Source organism: Thermobia domestica, chromosome 16, assembly GCF_964235325.1.
Source record: "Thermobia domestica chromosome 16, izTheDome1.hap1.1, whole genome shotgun sequence".
Lineage (NCBI taxonomy): Eukaryota > Metazoa > Arthropoda > Insecta > Zygentoma > Lepismatidae > Thermobia > Thermobia domestica.
Window position 1 is genome coordinate 133431376 of NC_137469.1, and position 20663 is coordinate 133452038.

The 20663-nt window shown below is 35.1% G+C and overlaps 1 protein-coding gene across 4 annotated transcripts in view; it reads left to right on the forward strand.

The window, feature by feature from the left end:
- The window catches only part of LOC145673430 (uncharacterized), a 573733-nt gene that overhangs the window by 289658 nt on the left and 263412 nt on the right, over positions 1–20663 (forward strand). For 3 of the 4 annotated variants that reach the window (XM_081743130.1, XM_081743129.1, XM_081743126.1), the window contains exon 5: positions 16175–16228. The exons of the other annotated variant lie outside the window; for it this stretch is intronic. In XM_081743130.1, the coding sequence (XP_081599256.1) occupies positions 16175–16228 (54 nt within the window). The remainder of the gene's footprint in view (positions 1–16174; positions 16229–20663) is intronic. 4 annotated transcript variants of the gene reach the window in all.

The following is a 20663-nucleotide window of genomic DNA, read 5'->3' on the forward strand; positions in this document are numbered from 1 at the left end:
TATATCAATAGATTGTTAAATTTTAGGTATGACTTGGCCACCGCCAAAACTATGAGGGCCACCAACCTCAAATTATCACGAAATATATCGCTCGACGTCCCTAATATATCCGCCGACCTTCATTGAGATATGTCAATGCTCACTACATATTTATATCAAAAAATTCTTAATTTTTTGTGTAACTTCGCCACAGCTTAAAGTGTCAGGGCCACCAACTTCAGATTTTCACGAAATATGTCTAAACATCTACAATATATCCACCTACTTTCATTGAGAAATCTCAATATTTACTATATTTGTATATTAAAAGATTGTAAAATTGTATTTATAACTTGGCCACCGCCGAAACTATGACGGCCACCAACTTCGAATTTTCACGATAAATATCACTTGATGCCGCCAATATATCCACTAACTTTCATTGAGACACTTCAATATTTGCTATATATCAATATCAAAATATTGTCAAAGTTCTGGTATTACTTGGCCACAGCCAAAACTATGAGGGCCAAAACTTCAAATTCTCACGAAATGTACCACTGAACGCCAGCAACATATCCGCCAACTTTCATTCAGATACCTCAAAATTCACTATATATCAACTAAAAATATTGTCAAAATTTTGTTAGAACTTGGCCATCGTCAAAACTATGAAGGCCAAAAACTTCAAATTCTCAACTCAATACGCCAATATATCGCTCGGTATAACTTTTGGTATAACGTGGCCACCGTCAAAGACGTGAGGGTCACCAACTTCAAATTTTAACGAAAAATATCACTTAACATCACCAACATATCCACCAAATTTCATTCAGATATCTCAATATTTACTATATATGTACATCGATATATTGTTAAATTTTAGGTATAACTTGGCCATCGCCAAAAACTACTAAGGCCACCAACTTAAAATTTTAACGAAATATATCAGTCAAAACCTCCAATATATAAACCAAACTTCATTGATATATCTTAATATTTACTATATACAGTATCTATTTATATATCAAGAAATTGTTAAAATTTTGATAGAATTTGGCCACCGCCCAAACTATGAGGGACACCAAGTTCAAATTTTTACGAAATATATCACTCAAAATGACGAGTATATCCAACAACTTTCATTGAGAAATTTCAATATTCACTAGATATATGTATATCAAAAAGTTGTTCAAATTTTGTTCTAACTTGGCCACCGCCAAAACCGTGAGGGGCACCAACTTCAAATTTTCTCGAAATATATTACTCAACAACAGCAATACGTTTATCGACTTTTTTATTATATCTCAATATTTACTATATATCTACAAAAAATCTCTTAAAATTTTCATATAACTTGACCACCCCCAAAACTGTGTATGCCAACAACTTCAAATTTTCAAAAAAAAAAAAAAATATATCGCTCAACACCACCAATATATCCACCAACTTTAATTGAGATATCTCAATATTTACTATGTATCTATATGAAAAATTATTAGAATTTTGGTATAACTTCGCCAGCGGCAAAATATGAAGGCCATAAAGTTCATATTTTCACGAAATATATTACTCAAAACCTCCAATATATCGACTAGCCTTCATTGAGATATCTTAAAACTTATTATATATATATATATGTATATAAAAAATCTTAAAATTTAGGTATAACTTGGCCATCGCCAAAAAAGTGAGGTCCAACACCTTCAAGTTTTCACGGAATATATTACTGAACATCACCAATATCCACAAACTTTCATCGAGATATCTCAATATTTACTATATATCTATATTAATAGATGGTTAAATTTTAGGTAAAACTTGGCCACCGCCAAAACAATGAAGGCCACCAACTTCAAATTTTCACGAAATATATGACTGACGCCACATATATATCCACCAACTTTCATTGAGATACCTCAATATTCAGTACATATTAATATCAAAATATTGTCAAAATTTCGGTATTATTGTCAAAACAATCAAAGCCAAAAATTTAAAATTTTAACGGAATTTATTACTCAACACCGCCAATTTATCCACAAACTTTCATTGAGATATCTCAATATTTACTCTCTCTCTCTCTCTCTCTCTCTCTCTCTCTCTCTCTCTCTCTATATATATATATATATATATATATATATATATATATATATATATATGCGGACGTCAAATGTTATACAGAAACGCAATGTACGGAAGTCAAATTAATAGAGTTCTAAATATATATATATATATCAAAAAATTATTAAACTTTTGCTTCAATTGGCCATCGACAAAACTATAAGGGCCACCAACATCACATTTTCACGAAATATCACTCAGCATCATAAATCTATCCAACAACTTTAATTCAGATATGTCAATATTTAATATATATATATATATATATATATATATATATATATATATATAAGTTGTGAAAAAAATTGATATGATTTGCACACTGCCAAAACTATGAAGACCAGCAACTTCTAATTTTCACGAAATATATCACTCAACACTACCAATATATCCACCAACCTTCCTTGAAATATCTTAATATTTACTATATGTCTATAGTAAAAATTTTTTGAAATTTTGGTAGAACTTGACCGCTGCCAAAACTATGAGGGCCACTAACTTCAAAGTTTCAAGAAATATATCACTCCAAACAACCAATATATCCACCAACTTTGATTGAGATATCTTGGTTGAGAGACAAATTTGAAGTTTTGGCTCTCAAAGTTTTGTCGGTGGCCAATTTATACCAAAATTTTAACAGATTTTTTATATAGATATATAGTAATATTGAGATATCTAAATGAAAGTTTTATGATGTATTGACTGTGTTGCTCGAAATATTTCGTTAAATTTGAAGTTCGTGGCCTTAATAATTTTATTTGCGGCCAGTTTAAAAAAAATTAAAAGATTTTCATATGTATCTAGTAAATATTCAGATATCTGAGGGTAAGGTGGTGGATATATTTGGGGTTGTGTCAATAATAGTTTTGCCGGTGGACAATTTATACCAAACTTTTAACAGATTTTCGACATAGATATATAGTACATATTGAGATATTTGAATGAAAGTTGGTGGATGTATTGGTGGTGTTTAGTGATATATTTCGTGAGTTTCAAATTTACGGCCCTAATAGTTTCGCGGTGGAAAATTTATACCAAAATTTTAACAGATTTTTGAAAGAGATATATATTAAATATTGAGATATCTGAATGAAATTTTGTGGATGTATTGGTGGTGTTGAGTGATATATTTCTTGAGGGTTTGAATTTGTTTGATTTCACGTTCTTCAAGGTGGCCCATTTAAACGGAAATATTAATAGATTTTTGATATAGATATATAGTAAATATTGAGATATCTGAATGAAAGTTTGTGGATGTTTTCGTGGTGTTGAATGATATATTTCTTTAAAACTTTATGTTGGTGGCCCTAATACTTTGGCGGTAGCCAATTTATACTAAAATTTAAAGAAACTTTTATATAGATATATATAGTAAATATTGAAATATTTGAATGAAAGTTGGTGGATGTATTGGTGGTGTTAAGTGATATATTTCGTGAGTTTAAAGTTTGTGGGCTTAATAGCTTGGCGGTGGCCAATTTATACCAAAATTTTAACAGATTTTTGATATAGATATATAGTAAATATAGAGAAAACATCTGAATGAAAGTTCGTTGATGTATTGGTGGTGTTGAGTGATATTTTTTGTAAATTTGAAGTTGGTGGCTCTCTCAGTTTTGCAGGTGGCCAATTTATTCCAGCATCTTAACAGATTTTTGATATAGATAGATAGTATATTTTGTGATATTTGAATGAAAGTTGGCGGATGCATTAGTGGCGTTGAGTGTCATATTTTGTGAGTTTTAAGTTTGTGGCTATAACTCTTTCGGTTGTGGGCAATTTATACCAAAATTTTAACAAATTTTTAATATAGATATATAGTAGATATTGAGATATCGGAATGAAAGTTGGTGGATGTATTGATAGTGCTTAGTGATATGTTTTCTGAAATTTTGGAGTTGGTTTCCTTCAAACTTTTGGCGGTGGCCAATTTATACAAAATTTTTAACAGGTTTTTGATATAGATATATAGAAAATATTGACATATGTGAATAAAGTTTGGTGGATGTATTGATAGTGCTTAGCAGTGGCGTATTTAAGGGGGTGGCTTCCGGGCTTAAGCCCCTCCCGAAATCTTACTTAGTATAGTAAAGTAAACGAAATATCTTGCAGAATTTTCACATTTCCAGGCAAAGCCCCCCCCGAAAGTTAGCAAAGCCCCTCCCGAAACAAAATCGTAAATACGCCACTGGTGCTTAATGATATATTTCGTGAGAGGTTGAAGTAGGCAGTGCTAATAGTTTTGGCGGTGGGCTTTTTAGACCAAAATATTAACAGATTTTTGATGTATAGTAAATATAGAGATATTTGAATGATAGGTGCCGGATGCATGGGGGGGTGTTGAGTGATATATTTTGTTAAAGTTTGAAGTTGGTGGCTCTCGCAATTTTGGTGGTTGATATAGTTTGTTAATGTTTGAATTTGGTAGCTCTCAGAGGTTTGGCGGTAGCCAATTTATACCAAAATTTGGACAAATTTTTGATAGAGATATATAGTAATATTGAGATATCTCAATGAACGATGGTGGTGTATTGTGGTGCTGAGTTCTATATTTCTTCAAAGTTTGAAGTTGGTGGCCTTCACAGTTTTGGCGATGTTCTGTTTATACGAAAATTTTAAGCGATTTTAGATATAGATATATAGTATTTTTTTTAATATATGAGTGACAGTTGGTGGATGTATTGATGGTGCTGAGCGATAAATTTCGTGAACGTTTGAAACTGGTGGCCTTAATAATTTTGGCTGTGGGCAATTTATATCATAATTTTAACATATTTTTGAAATAGATATATATAGTAAGCACTGAGGTATTACATTGAAGGTTGGTGGATGTATTGATGGTGTCCAGTGATATATGTCATGAAAGTTTGAAGTTGGTGGCCTTAGTAGTTTTGGCGGTGGCCAATTTAAAACAAAATTTTAACACATTTTTGATTTAGATATGAAATAAATATTGAGATATCTAAATGAAAGTTTCTGGATGTATTGACGGTGTCAAGCGAAATATTTCGTTAAAGTTTGAAGTTAATGCCTTAATAATTTTTTCGGTGGCCAGTTTACAGCAAAATTTTAAGAGATTTTGATGTGTATTTATTAAATATTGAGATATCTGAGTGTTAGTTGGTGGATATATTTGAAATGTTGAGTGATATATTACTTGAAAGTTTGAAGTTTGTGGCAAGAACAGTTTTGCCGGTAGCCAATTTATACCAATATTTAACAGGTTTTTGATATGTGTATATATTAAAATATGGAGATCTGAATGAAAGTTAGTGGGTGTAATGGTGGTGTTGAGTGGTGATATATTTCGTGAAATTTTGAAGTGCGTGGCTCTAATAGTTTGGCGGTGGCCAATTTATACGAAAATTGTAATATATTTTTGGTATAGATACATAGTAAATATTGAGATGCTTAAATAGAAGTTTTTGGATGTATTGGTTGTGGTGAATGATATATTTTGTGAATGTTTGAAGTCGGTGGCCCTCGTAGTTTTGACGGTGGCTTATTTATACCAAAATTTAACAGAATTTTTGGTATAGATATACAGTAAATATCGAAATATCTGGATGAAAGTTAGTGAGTGTATTTATGGAGCTGAGTAATATATTCCATAAGTTTTATGTTTGTGGTCGTAAATGTTTTCGCGGTTGTTAATTTATAACAAAATTTTAACAGATATCTGAAATAGGTATATGGTAAATATTGAGATATCTGAATAGAAGTTGGTGGATGTATTGGTGGTGTTGGGTGATATATTTCATGATAGTTTGGAGTTGGTGACCCTCATAGATTTGCCGGTGGCCAATTTATATGAAAATTTTAACAGATTTTTGATATAGATACATAGTAAATATGGAGATATCTGAATGAAAGTTGGTGGATGTATTGGTTGTGTTGAACGATATATTTTGTGGAAGTTTGAAGTCATTGACCCTAACAGTTTTCTACCAGTCAGTGGCTAATTTCTACCAAAATGTAACAGAATTTTTTATACAGGTATACAATAAATTTTGAGATATTTCAACGTAGTTTGGGGGATGCATTAGTTGTGTTGTGTGACATATTTTGTGAGTATTAGGTTTGTGACCATAACTGTTTTGGCGGTGGCCAATTTATACCAAAATTTTAACAGATTTTTCATATAGATATAGTAGATATTGAGATTTCTGAATGAAAGTTGGTGGATGTGTTGGTTTTGTTCGGTGATATATTTCGTGATAGTTTGAAATTAGTGACCCTAATAGTTTTGGCGGTGGCCAATTTACACCAAAATTTTAACATGTTTTTGATATAGATATAGACAACATATTGAGATATCTGAATGAAATTTTGTGAATGTATTGATGGTGCTGAGTGATATATTAGGTGAAAGTTTGAAGCTGGTGGCGCTAGTAGTTTTGCCGGTGGGCTATTTACACAAAAATTTTAAGAGAATTTTGATATAGATATATAGTAAATATAGAGATATCTGAATGAACGATGCTGAATGTGTTGGTGGTGTTGAGTGCTATATTTCTTCAAAGTTTGAAGTTGGCGGCCCTGACAATTTTGACGGTGTTCTATTTATACGAAAATTTTAACATATTTTTGATAAATATATGTAGTAAATTCTGGGACATATGAATGAAACTTGGTGGACGTATTGATGATGCTGAGAGATATATTTCGTGAGAGTTTGAAGCTGGTGGCCGTAATAGTTTTGGTGGTCTCCAATTTATACCAAAATTTTAGCAGATTTTTGATATAAATATCTAATATATATTGAGATATCTTAATGAAATTTGGTGGATATGTTGGTGGTGTTACGTGATGTATTTCGTGAGTTTTATGATTGTTCCCCTAATAGTTTTGGCGGTGGCCAATTTATACCAAAATTTTAACAGATTTTTGAAATAGGTATATAGTAAATATTGAGATATCTGAGTAAAATTTGGTAGATGTATTGGTGGTGTTTAGTAATATATTTCGTGAGTTTTATGATTGTTCCCCTAATAGTTTTGGCGGTGGCCAATTTATACCAAAATTTTAACAGATTTTTGAAATAGGTATATAGTAAATATTGAGATATTTGAGTAAAATTTGGTGGATGTATTGGTGGTGTTTAGTAATATATTTCGTGATAGTTTGAAGTTGGTGGCCCTCATAGAGTAGTCCGTGGCCAATTTATACTAAAATCTTAACAGATTTTTGATATAGACATATAGTAAATATTGAGATATCTGAATGAACGATTGTGTATGTATTGGTGATGCTGAGTGCTATATTTGTTCAAAGTTTGAAGTTGGTATCCCTGACAGTTTTGGCAGTGTTCAATTTATGCGAAAATTTTAACAAATTTTTGATATGGATATATAGTAAACATTGAGATATTGAATGAAAGTTGGTGGGTATATTGGTGGTGTCGAGTCATATATTTCATGAGTGTTTGAAGTTGGTGGCCGTAATAGTTTTGGCGGTGGCCAGTTTATACCAAAATTTAACAGATTTTTGATATGGGTATATAGTAAATATGGAGATATCTGAATGAAAGTTTTTGGATGTATTGGTGGTGTTGAGTGATATATTTTGTGAAAGTTTGAAGTGCGTGGCCCTAATAGTTTGGCGGTGGCCAATTTATACCAAAATTTTAGCAATTTTTTATATAGATATATAGTAAATATTGAGATATCTGAATGAAATTTGGTGGATATGTTGGTGGTGTTACGTGATGTATTACGTGAGTTTTATGATTGTGGCCCTAATAGTTTTGGCGGTGGCCAATTTATATGAAAATTTTAACATATTTTTGATATAATTCCGTAGTAAATATTGAGATATCTGAATGGAAGTTGGTGGATGTATTGGTTGTGTTGAATAATATATTTTGTGAAAGTTTGAATTCGGTGGCTCTCATATTTTTGTCGGTGGCTTATCTATACCAAAATTTAACTGGTCTGGTGCAATGCAGTGCTGTCGGTTACTGAGAAGTCTTTGTAAAACTGAGAATTCTGTATATGAGCTTGAATGTGGGGGTTTTGCTTTCAACTAAGCTGGAAATTGAATTTTTAAAATGCTTTCTTCTTTCAGTAATTTTCCCCCCACACAAGAAGTTACATTCATCCATCTAAACTGTGGTAGCCATCAACCTCATGAGGAAAAAGAGAACCTGATTAAAGTCGGAATAAAGAAAAGAAACGAAGAGGAACTGGTATAAAATAACCATAAGTTAAGAAAATACCAGATTACCATAATATAAGTATTGCTCTTCAGAGAACTCTGGGAACGTAACCACTTGACATAATGCAACCAAACTTGGTAGGTGTATATTTGGTAAGACGTAGAAGCGATTGGTGTAGAAAACAAAATTAGTTCCATTTTTTGCTACTAAAGATAATTATGGCACTCTACAACGCCAAGTAAGTGCAGAATGGAAGAAAAATTACACTCTTCATCATCATACGTATTCTGCCTTTATTAGCAGGTCACTTACCGCAGCTGAGAAGCTTCCATGCTCCACGAGCCTCTGCTAACCTCTTTGTCTTCGCGTGTGATCTTTCCGTTTTAATATCATCCATCAATTGTAGTCTCCTTCGTCCCTTCCCTCTCTTTCCCGCCACCATACCTTCTAGGACGTCCCTCATGATACAATTTCTTCTTAGGCAATGTCCCAACCAGTTTCTCTTCCTCTTAATAATAATATATAAAAGTGTTCTTTTCTCACCCACCATTTCTAATACTCTCATTCATTTTCCGCTCGACCCAACTAATTCTTTCCATTCTTCTCCACACCCACATTTCGAAGGCTTCCAGTCGATTTTCGTCACCTTTACGTAATGTACACGTTTCCACCCCATACAGTACAACACTCTACACGAAGCATTTTATGAGTCTTTTTCTCAACTCTCTATTCAAATCCCACAAAACAGCCTTTTCTTCCTCCTAAAGGCTTCTTTCGCCATTCCTATCCTTGCTTTTATTTCACGTTCGCACTTCATGTCATTACTAAGAATACTACCCAGGTATCTAAAACTATTCACTTGTTCTATTTTCTCCCCTCCTACTTTTATATTTGACACATATCCCTTCGTTCCAATCACCATGGCTTTTGTCTTTCTAACTTTTATTTTCATCCCATATTCTTCAAAGCCCTTTCTCATTTTTTCTAACATTTTATTGATTTTCTTTTCAGATTCTGCAAGAAGCGCCATATCGTCTGCAAATCTTATGCATCTAATCATTCTACTTCCTACGGAAATGCCATCATCATCATGTAGGCTCTTTTTCACTATCTCTTCTAGATAGACATTAAATAGTGTTGGCGAGAGGCAGCATCCTTGTCGAACTCCCCTTCCAGGTTCATGTATAAGTTTCTTATGAGTCTTCTATCTTTCCATTCCAACCCTATCTTTGTTAGAATGATATTGAATTACACTAGTGGTGCTAAATGATAAGAAACACTGTAATTATCCCTTTTGTGGGTCGTGTGGCATTGTTGCGCCATTAACACCCCGTTGGAAGTGGTGGACTCACGGGAGGAGTTTGAGCTGAAACTCCCCTTGAACTTCCGAGATATGATACAAAACGAAGTTAAATGTTAGTCTGTCCTATGCTCATAAACCGTAAGCTTCCCCCAAAATTCCAGGAAAAGATTAGTTCGTGGCATTGGTTTGTGGTCCTATTAATAACCCTGTGGATAGTGGTTTACCATTGCTTTCGTATGAGATGATGGCGTTTAAGGACGGGGCCTATAGTTTAACATGGGATCCGGCCCACATGTCTTCAAAGGGAATCGAATCCGGGGCTCCTACATTAGCTAGGTCAGAGCAGTTTCCTTCTGGCACATAGTGGTCCTCCAACCCGTATCACTGAAGCACATGCAGTCGGGAGTAAGCACCTGCAGTGAAGACCAGGTTACGAATGGGTAACCAAGAGAGCAACTATGTTGCTGATGTTGCCAGAAGGAGCCATGTTAGTAAAACTTCACTATACGTTGAATAATAGTGCTGGTGCCATTCGTCAATATCACTGACGAAAGAGGTTACATCCTGGTCTCATTACACCGCAGGTGTGAAAATTATGGTGAGAAAGTTTTGAGGAGACCGGCATGTTAGGGTAGACCAGGACGAGGTCGTAAGAATGTAACACAGGAAGTTCAAAATGTTACTACTGCCGTCATGGAGAAATCGTAAGTAACAGTAGCGTGGTATCCACGAAGGCAGTGTCAGTTCTTCTGCCCTATTCAACTGTATGGAAAATTCTGCGCAAAATGCTGCATTGGTATAATTACAAAATAACAACAAAATATCACTTGCGTCTCGCAGATACCGATGCTCGTATGACATTTGCATTGACATTTCGTACATGCATTGAAGTAGACGATGTTTGGCTCTGGAATATTCTTTGGAATGATGAGGCTCACTTTTACCTTGACGGAACTGTGAGTGAACACCCACAACTGCGTACATGGGCTAACAAAACCCCATATGAAATATGCAAAGTACCTCTGCATTCATCTAAATTACTGCACCCAGTTTATCCTTGGGACGTACTTTGATGACGATGGTCCAAATATGAAAGTGACAAGGTCCATCACTTCACAGAGATATGCCAACATGTTGACCACATTTGTTATTCCACAGTTGCAGCAACGCAGATGTCTCGAATCAACCGTAACATACAGCAAACTCTTCGCTTACACTTCACAGAAGACCGGATTCTTAGCCGTTGCTTTCCTTTCCATAGCCAGTCCGAACATCCGACTTAACTCCATATGACTTTTGGATGTGGAGGTACCTAAAAAGTCTTAGTGTATCAGGTACACGTTCCGACTCTCAACATTTTGCGTTAGAACATTATCCAGCGTGTCCAGGCTATTACTACAGTTGAACTGAGTTCTGCAGTTAACTATGCAGTACATTGAATTTTCTTCATACATCAGAATGGAGCTCACATTGAACAGTATCCCATATCTCATTTCGCAGATGCAGATTAAGCCATGTGTACACTATGTTCATTGTGGTATGCCGTTATTTGCTCAGTAAAGTGCTTCCCTCTCAATTCTGGCTTTTGACTTCCATTTTATTTACGTTTCCCTTCTTATGGTTTACGTTTCCCGCCACTAAACCACGGACAGCTGTGGAACAATATTTTGGGAGGGGTTTCTCCTCAAGGGACTTTGTTTTTTCGAAATCCTGGACTTTGGGGGGAGGGAGATCGATGTTTATGAGCATAAGAAAGACTAACATTTACTTCGTTTGTTTTGCAAGACAGCCTGGAAGTTTAACGAAAGCTTCAGCCCAAACTCCCGCCGTACGTCCGCCACTGCCCACGGGGTGTTAATAGCTCAACAATGTCACGAAATCGACAGGAGAGATAATTACAGCCTTTCTTATTACTTAGCATTACTAATGTCGTTTTTCTTCCATGCTACACTTTCTGGCGTTGTACAGCGCCACAATTACCTCTAACTAACTAACTAACTCTATGGCCTATGGAACCCGGAAGTTCAATGCCGCGTTCACAAAAGCTCTCCACTGACTTCTATCCTTAGCTAACTGCATCCAGTTTCTACTTTGTATTGCGATCTCTACTAGATTCATCTTAATATTGTCCTCCCATCTGCGCATAGGTCTTCCTAATGGTCGTTTTCCGATTCGTCTTCCAGTCAAGCGTTTGAAAGGGTTTCTACTTTCTTCCATTCTAGCTAAATGATCTGCCCATCTAAGCCTCCTAGACTTGACTACCCTAACAATGTTTGGTAAACCGTATAAATTATGTAGTTCCTCGTTATGAAGTTTCCGCCATTCCCCATTCCCGTTCCTCTTCGGTCCGAATATTCGTCTCAGGATCTTGTTCTCAAATACTTTCAGTTTATGCACTTCCCTCAGAGTAAGCGACCATGTTTCGCAACCATACAGAACAACAGGCATGATTATCGTTTTGTATATTTTAAGTTTCAAATTCCTCGACAGAATTTGCGACGACAAGAGATTTTGAACCGAATAATAACACGAATTCCCTGCTTTCAGTCGACATTTAATTTCTTCGTGAATATGATTTTAATATGTTAACATTGATCCTAAATATTTTAAAGTATCCACTTTATCAAAAGTATTATTTAATATTTTAACGCATCCATAATTTGCCGTATTACGGTCCCGACGCACTTCCATGTATTTAGTTTTCTCTGCATTTACTTCTAAACCCATGTCCCTACAAGTGTTTAATAAGATCTCTGTATTTCTTTCTATTGTTCTCCTATTAAATTTACATCATCAGCATATGCCATAACCTGGTGAATATCGTTCAACTCTAGGCCCTGGTTGCTATCTTTGATTTTCCGTATAGCGTATTCAAGAGCAAAGTTAAATAATAATGGCGGCAATGCATCTCCTTGTTTCAGGCCATTTTCGACGTGAAGGCTAGTGGACAAAATTTCCCTTACCTGGACTTTACTTTGGGATTGATTTAAACATATCTTAATTAATATAATTACCTTTCTCGGCATTCCAAGTTCTGTAAGATCGTTCTATAATGTTTCTCTCGTAACCGAGTCGTGCGCTTTTCTAAAATCAATAAATAGTTGATGCACAGGGGTATTGTATTCCCACGTTTTTCGAGTATTTGGCGAATGGTAAATATTAGGTCGATAGTTAATCGATTTCGTCTAAATCCGCACTGATAATCTCCAATAATTTCATCTGAGTATGGGGTCAATCTTGCTAATAGAATATTTGAAAGGATCTTATAAGATGTTGACAGAAGAGAAATGCTTCGATAATTATTAGTATACATGTCACGGATGTTTCTGTTTTTACTATTTAATATCATCTTCATATTTTAGTTTTTAATATTATCTTCAAGTTCCTTAATCTTAGCTTTCAAATAATCGCGTTTCTTTGTTCTAAAAGTTTTGGAAGTTTCCCGAACGATATCTGCGAAATTTTGTGTAGTTATTTCATTCGGATTTTGTAGCCAGCGTAATTTTGCCTATTTTCTCTTCTCTGCTAGTTTAATGCATTCCTGGTCGAACCATGGTTTGTTCCTACGTATTTCCGCGTGTCCCAACTTTTCTTTTGCTGAAATTTTCCATCCTATCTCTAATTTCAATCCAGTTATCCTTAACACTAGTGCACTCCAAATCTTCTAAAGCCGAGAATCTATTCAAAACTTCAATCTGGTATTCCTCTCTTACCTGGCTCTCCTCTAATTTCTTTAAATTGAATCTCTCCGTTTTCGGACATTGAATATTACCTTTATTCAACGATAATCTCTCTCGTATTATCGCTGCTACCAGGTAGTGATCAGTGTCACAATCAGCCCCTCTAAACGACTGGACATAAATTTGGCTAGATTGCTTTCTTGTATCTACTGAAACGTGATCAATTTGATTATTTGTTTTTCTGTCTTGTGATATCCAAGTGTACTTATGAACGTCACGATATGGGAATTTTGTACTCTTCGCGATTAGGTTTCTTGATGTTGCAAAATTCACGAGTCTAACACCGTCGTCATTACTTTCCATATGTAGACTTTCGTTCCCTATAATCGGTTTGAAAATATCCTCTCCTCCTACCTTCGCATTGAAATCCCCTAATAGAATTTTCCTATGGTATCGCGGGAGTTGGCCAAATATCCGTTCCACTTCTTCGTAAAAACTGTCTTTTATATTATCATCCTTATCTTCAGTTGGGGCATGTACATTTAAAACAATAATATCACACCACCGTCCCTGAAGAGTAATAAAAGAAGATCTGTCAGTAACAAATTCAACCCGTTTAATTGCTGGTAATATTCGTTTGTGAACGAAAAACCCTGTTCCTAATTGGTGATTTTTATTTCCTTCCCCGTAAAAGAACGTAAAATTTCCGGAATTCACATATCCATTCCCTTCCCACCTAACTTTCTGAACTCCTACTAGGTCCATCCTGTGTTTCTCCAATTCACTCGTTGCGGATTTTAACGCACCTGCCCTATAAAGACTTCTAATATTCCTTGTTCCAAATCTCATGTCTATTTTTCTTTTGCTGAGGTCGTGCCAAGTTATCAGTCCTTGTCCGAGGCTTTTGTGAATATTTTTGAACAAGTGCTTTTTTTTACAGGATGAGGTTGTTAGCCTTACCCAAACCCCCAAACTCTAGGACCACTCCTAGTCGTCTGTCCGAGACTGCTTATTCAGTATATTCGCAGCTAACCTCTATACCTAGAGGCCTTCTCCTCGATCCGCAACCTGAGGACGCACTCCACAATTACCTCTAGTGACGAAAATTGGAAGTAATTTTGTTTTCTACACCAATCGCCTCTGCATGTTTCCAGATATGCTCCTACAAAGTTTGATTTTATTCTGTCAAGTGATTACGTTTCCCGAGTTCTTTCAAGAGCGATACTTATTTTATGATAACCTGGTCCCATCCCTCCCACTTAGTACATCCCAGTCTTACTACCACCGGTCCAGGATGACTACCACTTTAGTGTGTTGCTTTAACACCAGAAGTCCGGTGTTGTAGTTAATACTGGGCCGGTGTTACGGGTTTGACTGAACCGTTTTGAGCGGTTAGAAATTAACTCCGAGGCGAAGTTAAAGGACTCGGTGAATGAAAGAAAGGATGCGAAGAAGGGATGCAAAAGAAGCTCCACAGTCTTTTCCCAGATATAATTCCTATACTTTGGACTATTACTGACATGCCAGCTCATATTTTGAACGTAAGCTATTGAATTACTAATTTCGGAAACTATATTATTCGTCAGGTGTCAACTAAACCTTTTATTTGCTAAGAATGATAACTTAAGAAACGAATCAGTCACTTAAAATTCTGTGAGTGGAAGATACACTTACACTGTAATTTGTAGCGTTCACATTTCCTTCAAGAACATAACAACTAATTAATTTAAATTAAAAACTTGTATTGGTTTTTAATTTTGGTCATGAGAAGAGCTTTACGTGTTTTTTTTTTTTTTTTTTGACATTTATATCAAGTAGTGTACAATGTAATATACTGGTTGTAGTCTTTCACGTAGTTTCGTGAAGGTATGAATTTCCTGAGAAAATTTACATTAGTAGAAGTGCTATCATCTGCCTCGAAAGTTCTTACACTTGTCTCTGTATTTCAGCCCATAATGAATTACTCCAAACTTCGATGACTGTGCATGTGTCAATATTTGAAATAACTAGAATAACACAGAGCTATGTAAAGAATCTTTTATTGTGAAGATCTATTATCATTGTTTTCGTTTGACAACATGGGGTTGAATTAAAGTTTGTGAAACAAGCTGGAAAATAGTCATCTCACGTTTTTGAGGTTTTGTACACAGCTGTTGCTGCTATGTTTCAATGGCCTGAAGTAATATTTAGGAAATCTTGTATCTAATTAGGAATTTTCATGCGTTTGTATTGCGAATTTGCTGTTACGAAACTGGCAAAAAATGGTGCAAAGACTGTCGTACGTGCTTCCGAAAGGAACCATCAAGTAAACCGAGCATCTACCAATGGTGCTAGGGCTTGGAAAGATCAGAAGCTTCTGTGTAAAGATGAGTAGAAGTAAACCCCATATGCTCAAGCTGGATATTGATTCAATCATAGGTATGAAATGTCAATATGTGATTATTAGATGAAAGTTTGGAGTTCTACTTTTATTTGAAGTTTAATAGGATTCTATATTGCAATGTATTAGGGAAGTGTAGTGTTGTGAAAATGTACACCATATTGAATAATAGGTTGAAAAAAAATATCAGAAACATATTTAAAATGTAACTGTAACTGAATCACTAATATTATATTCTAAACAGCTCGAAAGAACATAATGATAAGCGCCACTTGCGGTGAAATTGAATTATTAGGTGGAATGTTTTGGGATTCAACCACAGAACAGTATGTAGTTACTTTAATTTCAGAAATGTACCTGCAGATGGCCGGAGAAACTTCTTTGGTATATGCCATTGCATTGAAGTGCATGAGAGTGTTCAAATTTTCTCGCAAGTTAGAACAAGTGACATACCAATATGTTTCTCGAGCGGCTAATATGTAGGATGAACATTTTATTCATGCTCCAGTAATGCTCTATTACTTATTCATGAAATAATGTTTCTTTTCCAGAGGACAAGAAAGAATGCAACATTACTGGAATGGTATGCTTATCGAAATATACAGGTAAGATTTTTAAATTTACAGAATATCTCACTATTCTTCACAGCAGGTTAGAAATAAATAAAAGCACAGGGTTTCCCTGGATTTGGCAAAAATATCTCTCTGCTTTTAAATGGAAGATATGAAATATCCCATATTACATATATATATATATATATTTGCCTCATATAGCGTAATGTTTGTACATTTTGTCATTGCTATATCTTAACACTTTCTAGATGATACATGGGCTACGTATGTTCTTCGTGCATTCCATTAGCAAAACGCCAGACGATAGCTGGATGACCTCAAGCAACGACATGGCGGATCAGCGGCGACTGTTGTTGGCGGATTAGCAACGAATTTACACTTATACTTCCATGATTCACGGCTTTGAGATTGCGACTATGTATGAGTAATATATCTACAAAGCCAAATAAGTTTTTTTAAAAGCTAATTTTCCAGAAGTGCACCGAACAATAAGCAGAAACTCTCTGCATTTACCCACTTCATATACATGGTGGGCCAAAATAAATGCTACAAGCCATGTGTTGTGAACTATACATCAAATAGGAAAAATATTAAGAGTCAATGTACAATACAGAAGGGCCTAAAAAATGAGTCAAACACGAGGTTCCTCCGTCCCTATTTTGGTGGGAGGGGGTTTTCGTGAAATTTTCAAATGGGACGAGGTCCTAATTTCGTACTAATCTGTTTGTATTTCACGATCTATCAAAGAAGATACTCGCTCTATGTTGCCATTTGAAAATTCCTCATACACCCCTCCCTACAAAATGAGGGGCCGAGGAACCTCGCGTTTAACCCATATTTTAGGCTGTCTGTATTGTACACTGACTCTTAACATATTTCTTATTTGATGCATAGTTTGCGGGATATTGGCCTGTAACATTCAATTTGAACACTGCGCTTTGTAACTGAATGGTGAACTATTTTCGGCGGCCATTTTGAAACAGGCTTGCTCGAAATCAAAACAAATTTTGTACTAAGCTGTTTGGCTTTCCACGATCTATCAAACAATGCATCACTCGACCTATATTTCCATTTGAAATTTTCAAGTTGGTCCCGGGGCCCCATGATGGGGGCCCTGGGAACACCGCGAAAACACCATTCCACGTTGCCTATGGCGTTTTCCTTTTTCACTTTTTTGTTTCATGTTTTTCTACTCCCGTTTGTGATTTATAAGTACTGGAAATTTTATCTGATTCAGGACCATTTTTGGGAGCCATCTTAAAAACGGTACCCCATATCAAAAAATGTTTCTTCAAAAATTGTTCCGTTTTCCAAGCTCTTTCGAACGAGGTATCACTCGACCTATGTTCCCATTTGAAAATTTCACGTACACACTCCTCCCCCCAAAATGGGGACGGGGGATCCTCGTGTTTGACTCAGTTTTTAGGCCCCTCTGTATTGTACATTGACTCTTAATATTTTTCCTATTTGATGTATAGTTTGCGAGATATTGCCTTGTAACACTTATTTTGACACACCTTGTATATATATATATATATATATATATATATATATATATATATATATATATATATATATAGATAGATAGATAGATAGATAGATATAGATATATAGATATATATATATATATAGATAGATAGATAGACAGACAGATAGATAGATAGATAGATAGATAGATAGATAGATATGTGTGTGTGTGTATGTGTGGTGGTTTGTTCACTGGATGATGACAATTAGACTTTTGTTATAAAATTACAGTTCTACTGACAGTCTGTACAAACAGTTTAAAAAAAGAGCAGATAAAACAGCAGAGGTTAACATCAGTTGCTTAAATCTTATGACAAGAATGTACGAAGAAAGTTCGTAAACTAAGATTTCATATTCGTACATTTACGAAATATTCTACGCTGCATGCTTAAGTAGTCGTAAGTTCTACCTTTTGAACCATAGATATAGAAAAAAAAGTGTATGACCAGTTAACCATAACACTGTGCGATGTTTTAATGATGGTGGTCCGTATAATCATGTAATAAGATATTATCAGGTGGGAAACTAGTAGGAGGTCGTGAAGCATACAGTTCTTGTTCTATGTTGAGTGTGATCATAGGCTGAAACGATGGAGAAAAGGCAAATGCATCACAGTAGAACACAGGCTCGTTGTCAGTTTGCCAATACGGTACAATCTTTTGTTTGTACTAAGTTAGTCAGAAAGCATCGTACGTGTATACTATACACTACCAACTTCATCTGGAAGTGTTTTGGAATGAACATTTCTCCATACATTACCCCATTGGTAGTCAGGATGTTTCACTTCAATAGAAGGGATATATCCTTTGAAGTCTTTTTGCAGAAAGATAGAAGGTTCATTTTGGTGTTGGTGCATGATTGACAGGTAAATGAGGCTTATAAGCACAGGTACGAGTGTTCTCCTGTATACATGTTGAACCGTATTTTATTCTACCTGAGTTTGGAGGATTCTTATTGTACAAGAACGGGGTTCAACAGTCCAGCCATTGTGCCAAGTTTAACAGGCAAAATCGTGATTGCTAAAATGCATTTTTCGTTAAGAGTACCTGACATTTATTTTCAATATGCACAAAATTCAGGCCTGCTTTGGCAGATAAGAGAAATAAAGTGTTTCTGTTTACACGAAAATTGTAAACACTACTCCATGAAGCCAACCTACCAAATGAGTTTCTTCTATATAAACTATGAGTAGTTTAAAGATCTGTACCACATACAACAATTTTGCATACATGTATGTGTTTACGAATCATATGTGTTGTATGAGTTGGAGGCTTCTGTATTTACTTTGAGAAAAAAGGTGCCGCATTTGCTGTAAAATCGGTAACAAAATTATGTCGTATGTTGTGTTAGCTATGGATATGAGTGTGATATCTAGGAATTCAAAAATGGCAAGAGGTGTAAAGGCTAATGGATTCTGGTTACGGAGGTGTAGAGTCCAGTTCACGAAGTATTATGTCTTCGTTATCTGATTATTTAAAGAGCTCAAACTGCTAAATTCATCGAGAATCAGTATAATCAAATTGTAGTGGTGCATAGAGCTGATAATTATATGATCTGCAAATGCGTGAACTCTAATATTACGTAACGCATGAAGATTTTCTTCTTGGAATGTAACAAGATTGTACAACAAGGGATCAAACGCTAAGCCAAAAAGAAGTATCGAAACGGAGCCTTATCGTTCACAGCAACAAATATGAATGGACTCTGAGGTACAGTCGTTAATGTGAAGTTTGGATATAGCATTTTTATACATGCCCCCAATAACTTCGACAAGTTGTTTCGAAAAATGATGTGTTTTGAATAATCGAAACAGATAATCGTGCGAGATACTATCGAAGGTACTATGATAATCTAGCGAAGACATACTAGCCGGTATACGTTTAAATTGAAAATATCCAATGATATCGAATTTGAGAGAGAGAGAGAGAGAGAGAGAGAGAGAGAGAGAGAGAGAGTAGAAAATGGAGATCAGTCTGACATTCGCTGAAAAAGCCCATACATGTCGTTTAAATTCGAGATGTCAAACTTTAGTGAATAGTTTGAAGTAGGTAATCAGCAACGTCATTGAAGGAAATTGTTTGTTGGTGGAGGCATGTTTCAGCTTTGGCTCCAAAACGATTGCACCATAATTACAGGACTTTGCAGTAGTTCATTAGTTATAGCAGAGTATAACAGTGACCCTAAGCGCTTATATAAGTGTAATTAATCCAGTCTGATCCAGGACTTGAATTTAGATTACGTGAATTTAGCACTATATACATTATTTTCACAACCCCAGTCAGAATTTTGTGTTTAAAATAAACAACACGATGAGAAAAACTTATTACTCTAATATCTGCTTCTATAATCTGCCTCCATAAAGTATTATAGATATGCGATCTACACAAACTGGATTGAATGGAGCTTTATTATTTAAATGTACACTCATGTCCAAAATTATTGTCGTATGTCTATAAATATGTTGTTGTAGGAATATAATTTGATAACGAATTCGGTATTTCTTATAATGTTAGTATTATATAATCGACAAAGACATGTGTGTGGGAAATTTCATATCAAAAGAGCAGTAAATAAAAACAATAAAACGAAAATAAATCTTGCGTGCTCATTTAGAAACATTTTGTTTTACTCATTCTAATTTTCGCATTTATAATTATTTTTTGTGGTATATTATATTTACCACAAATATACATTTCCCGATTATACACATAGTATCAGTATTAAAAGTACCCTGCAAAATCATTATCAAATTATATTCTTACAAGAAGACAGTTATGGATATGCGACAATCATTTTGGACATGAGTGTACATAACTCTGTGTCAATAGCCAAGCCAGACGTAATGCAGGTCCAGTTACTTCACCAACTGTTGTGCTGCATAGCATCTAGTAAAGACACCAGCGGTGTCAATATCACGGAAACCTAATTGAAATCCACACTC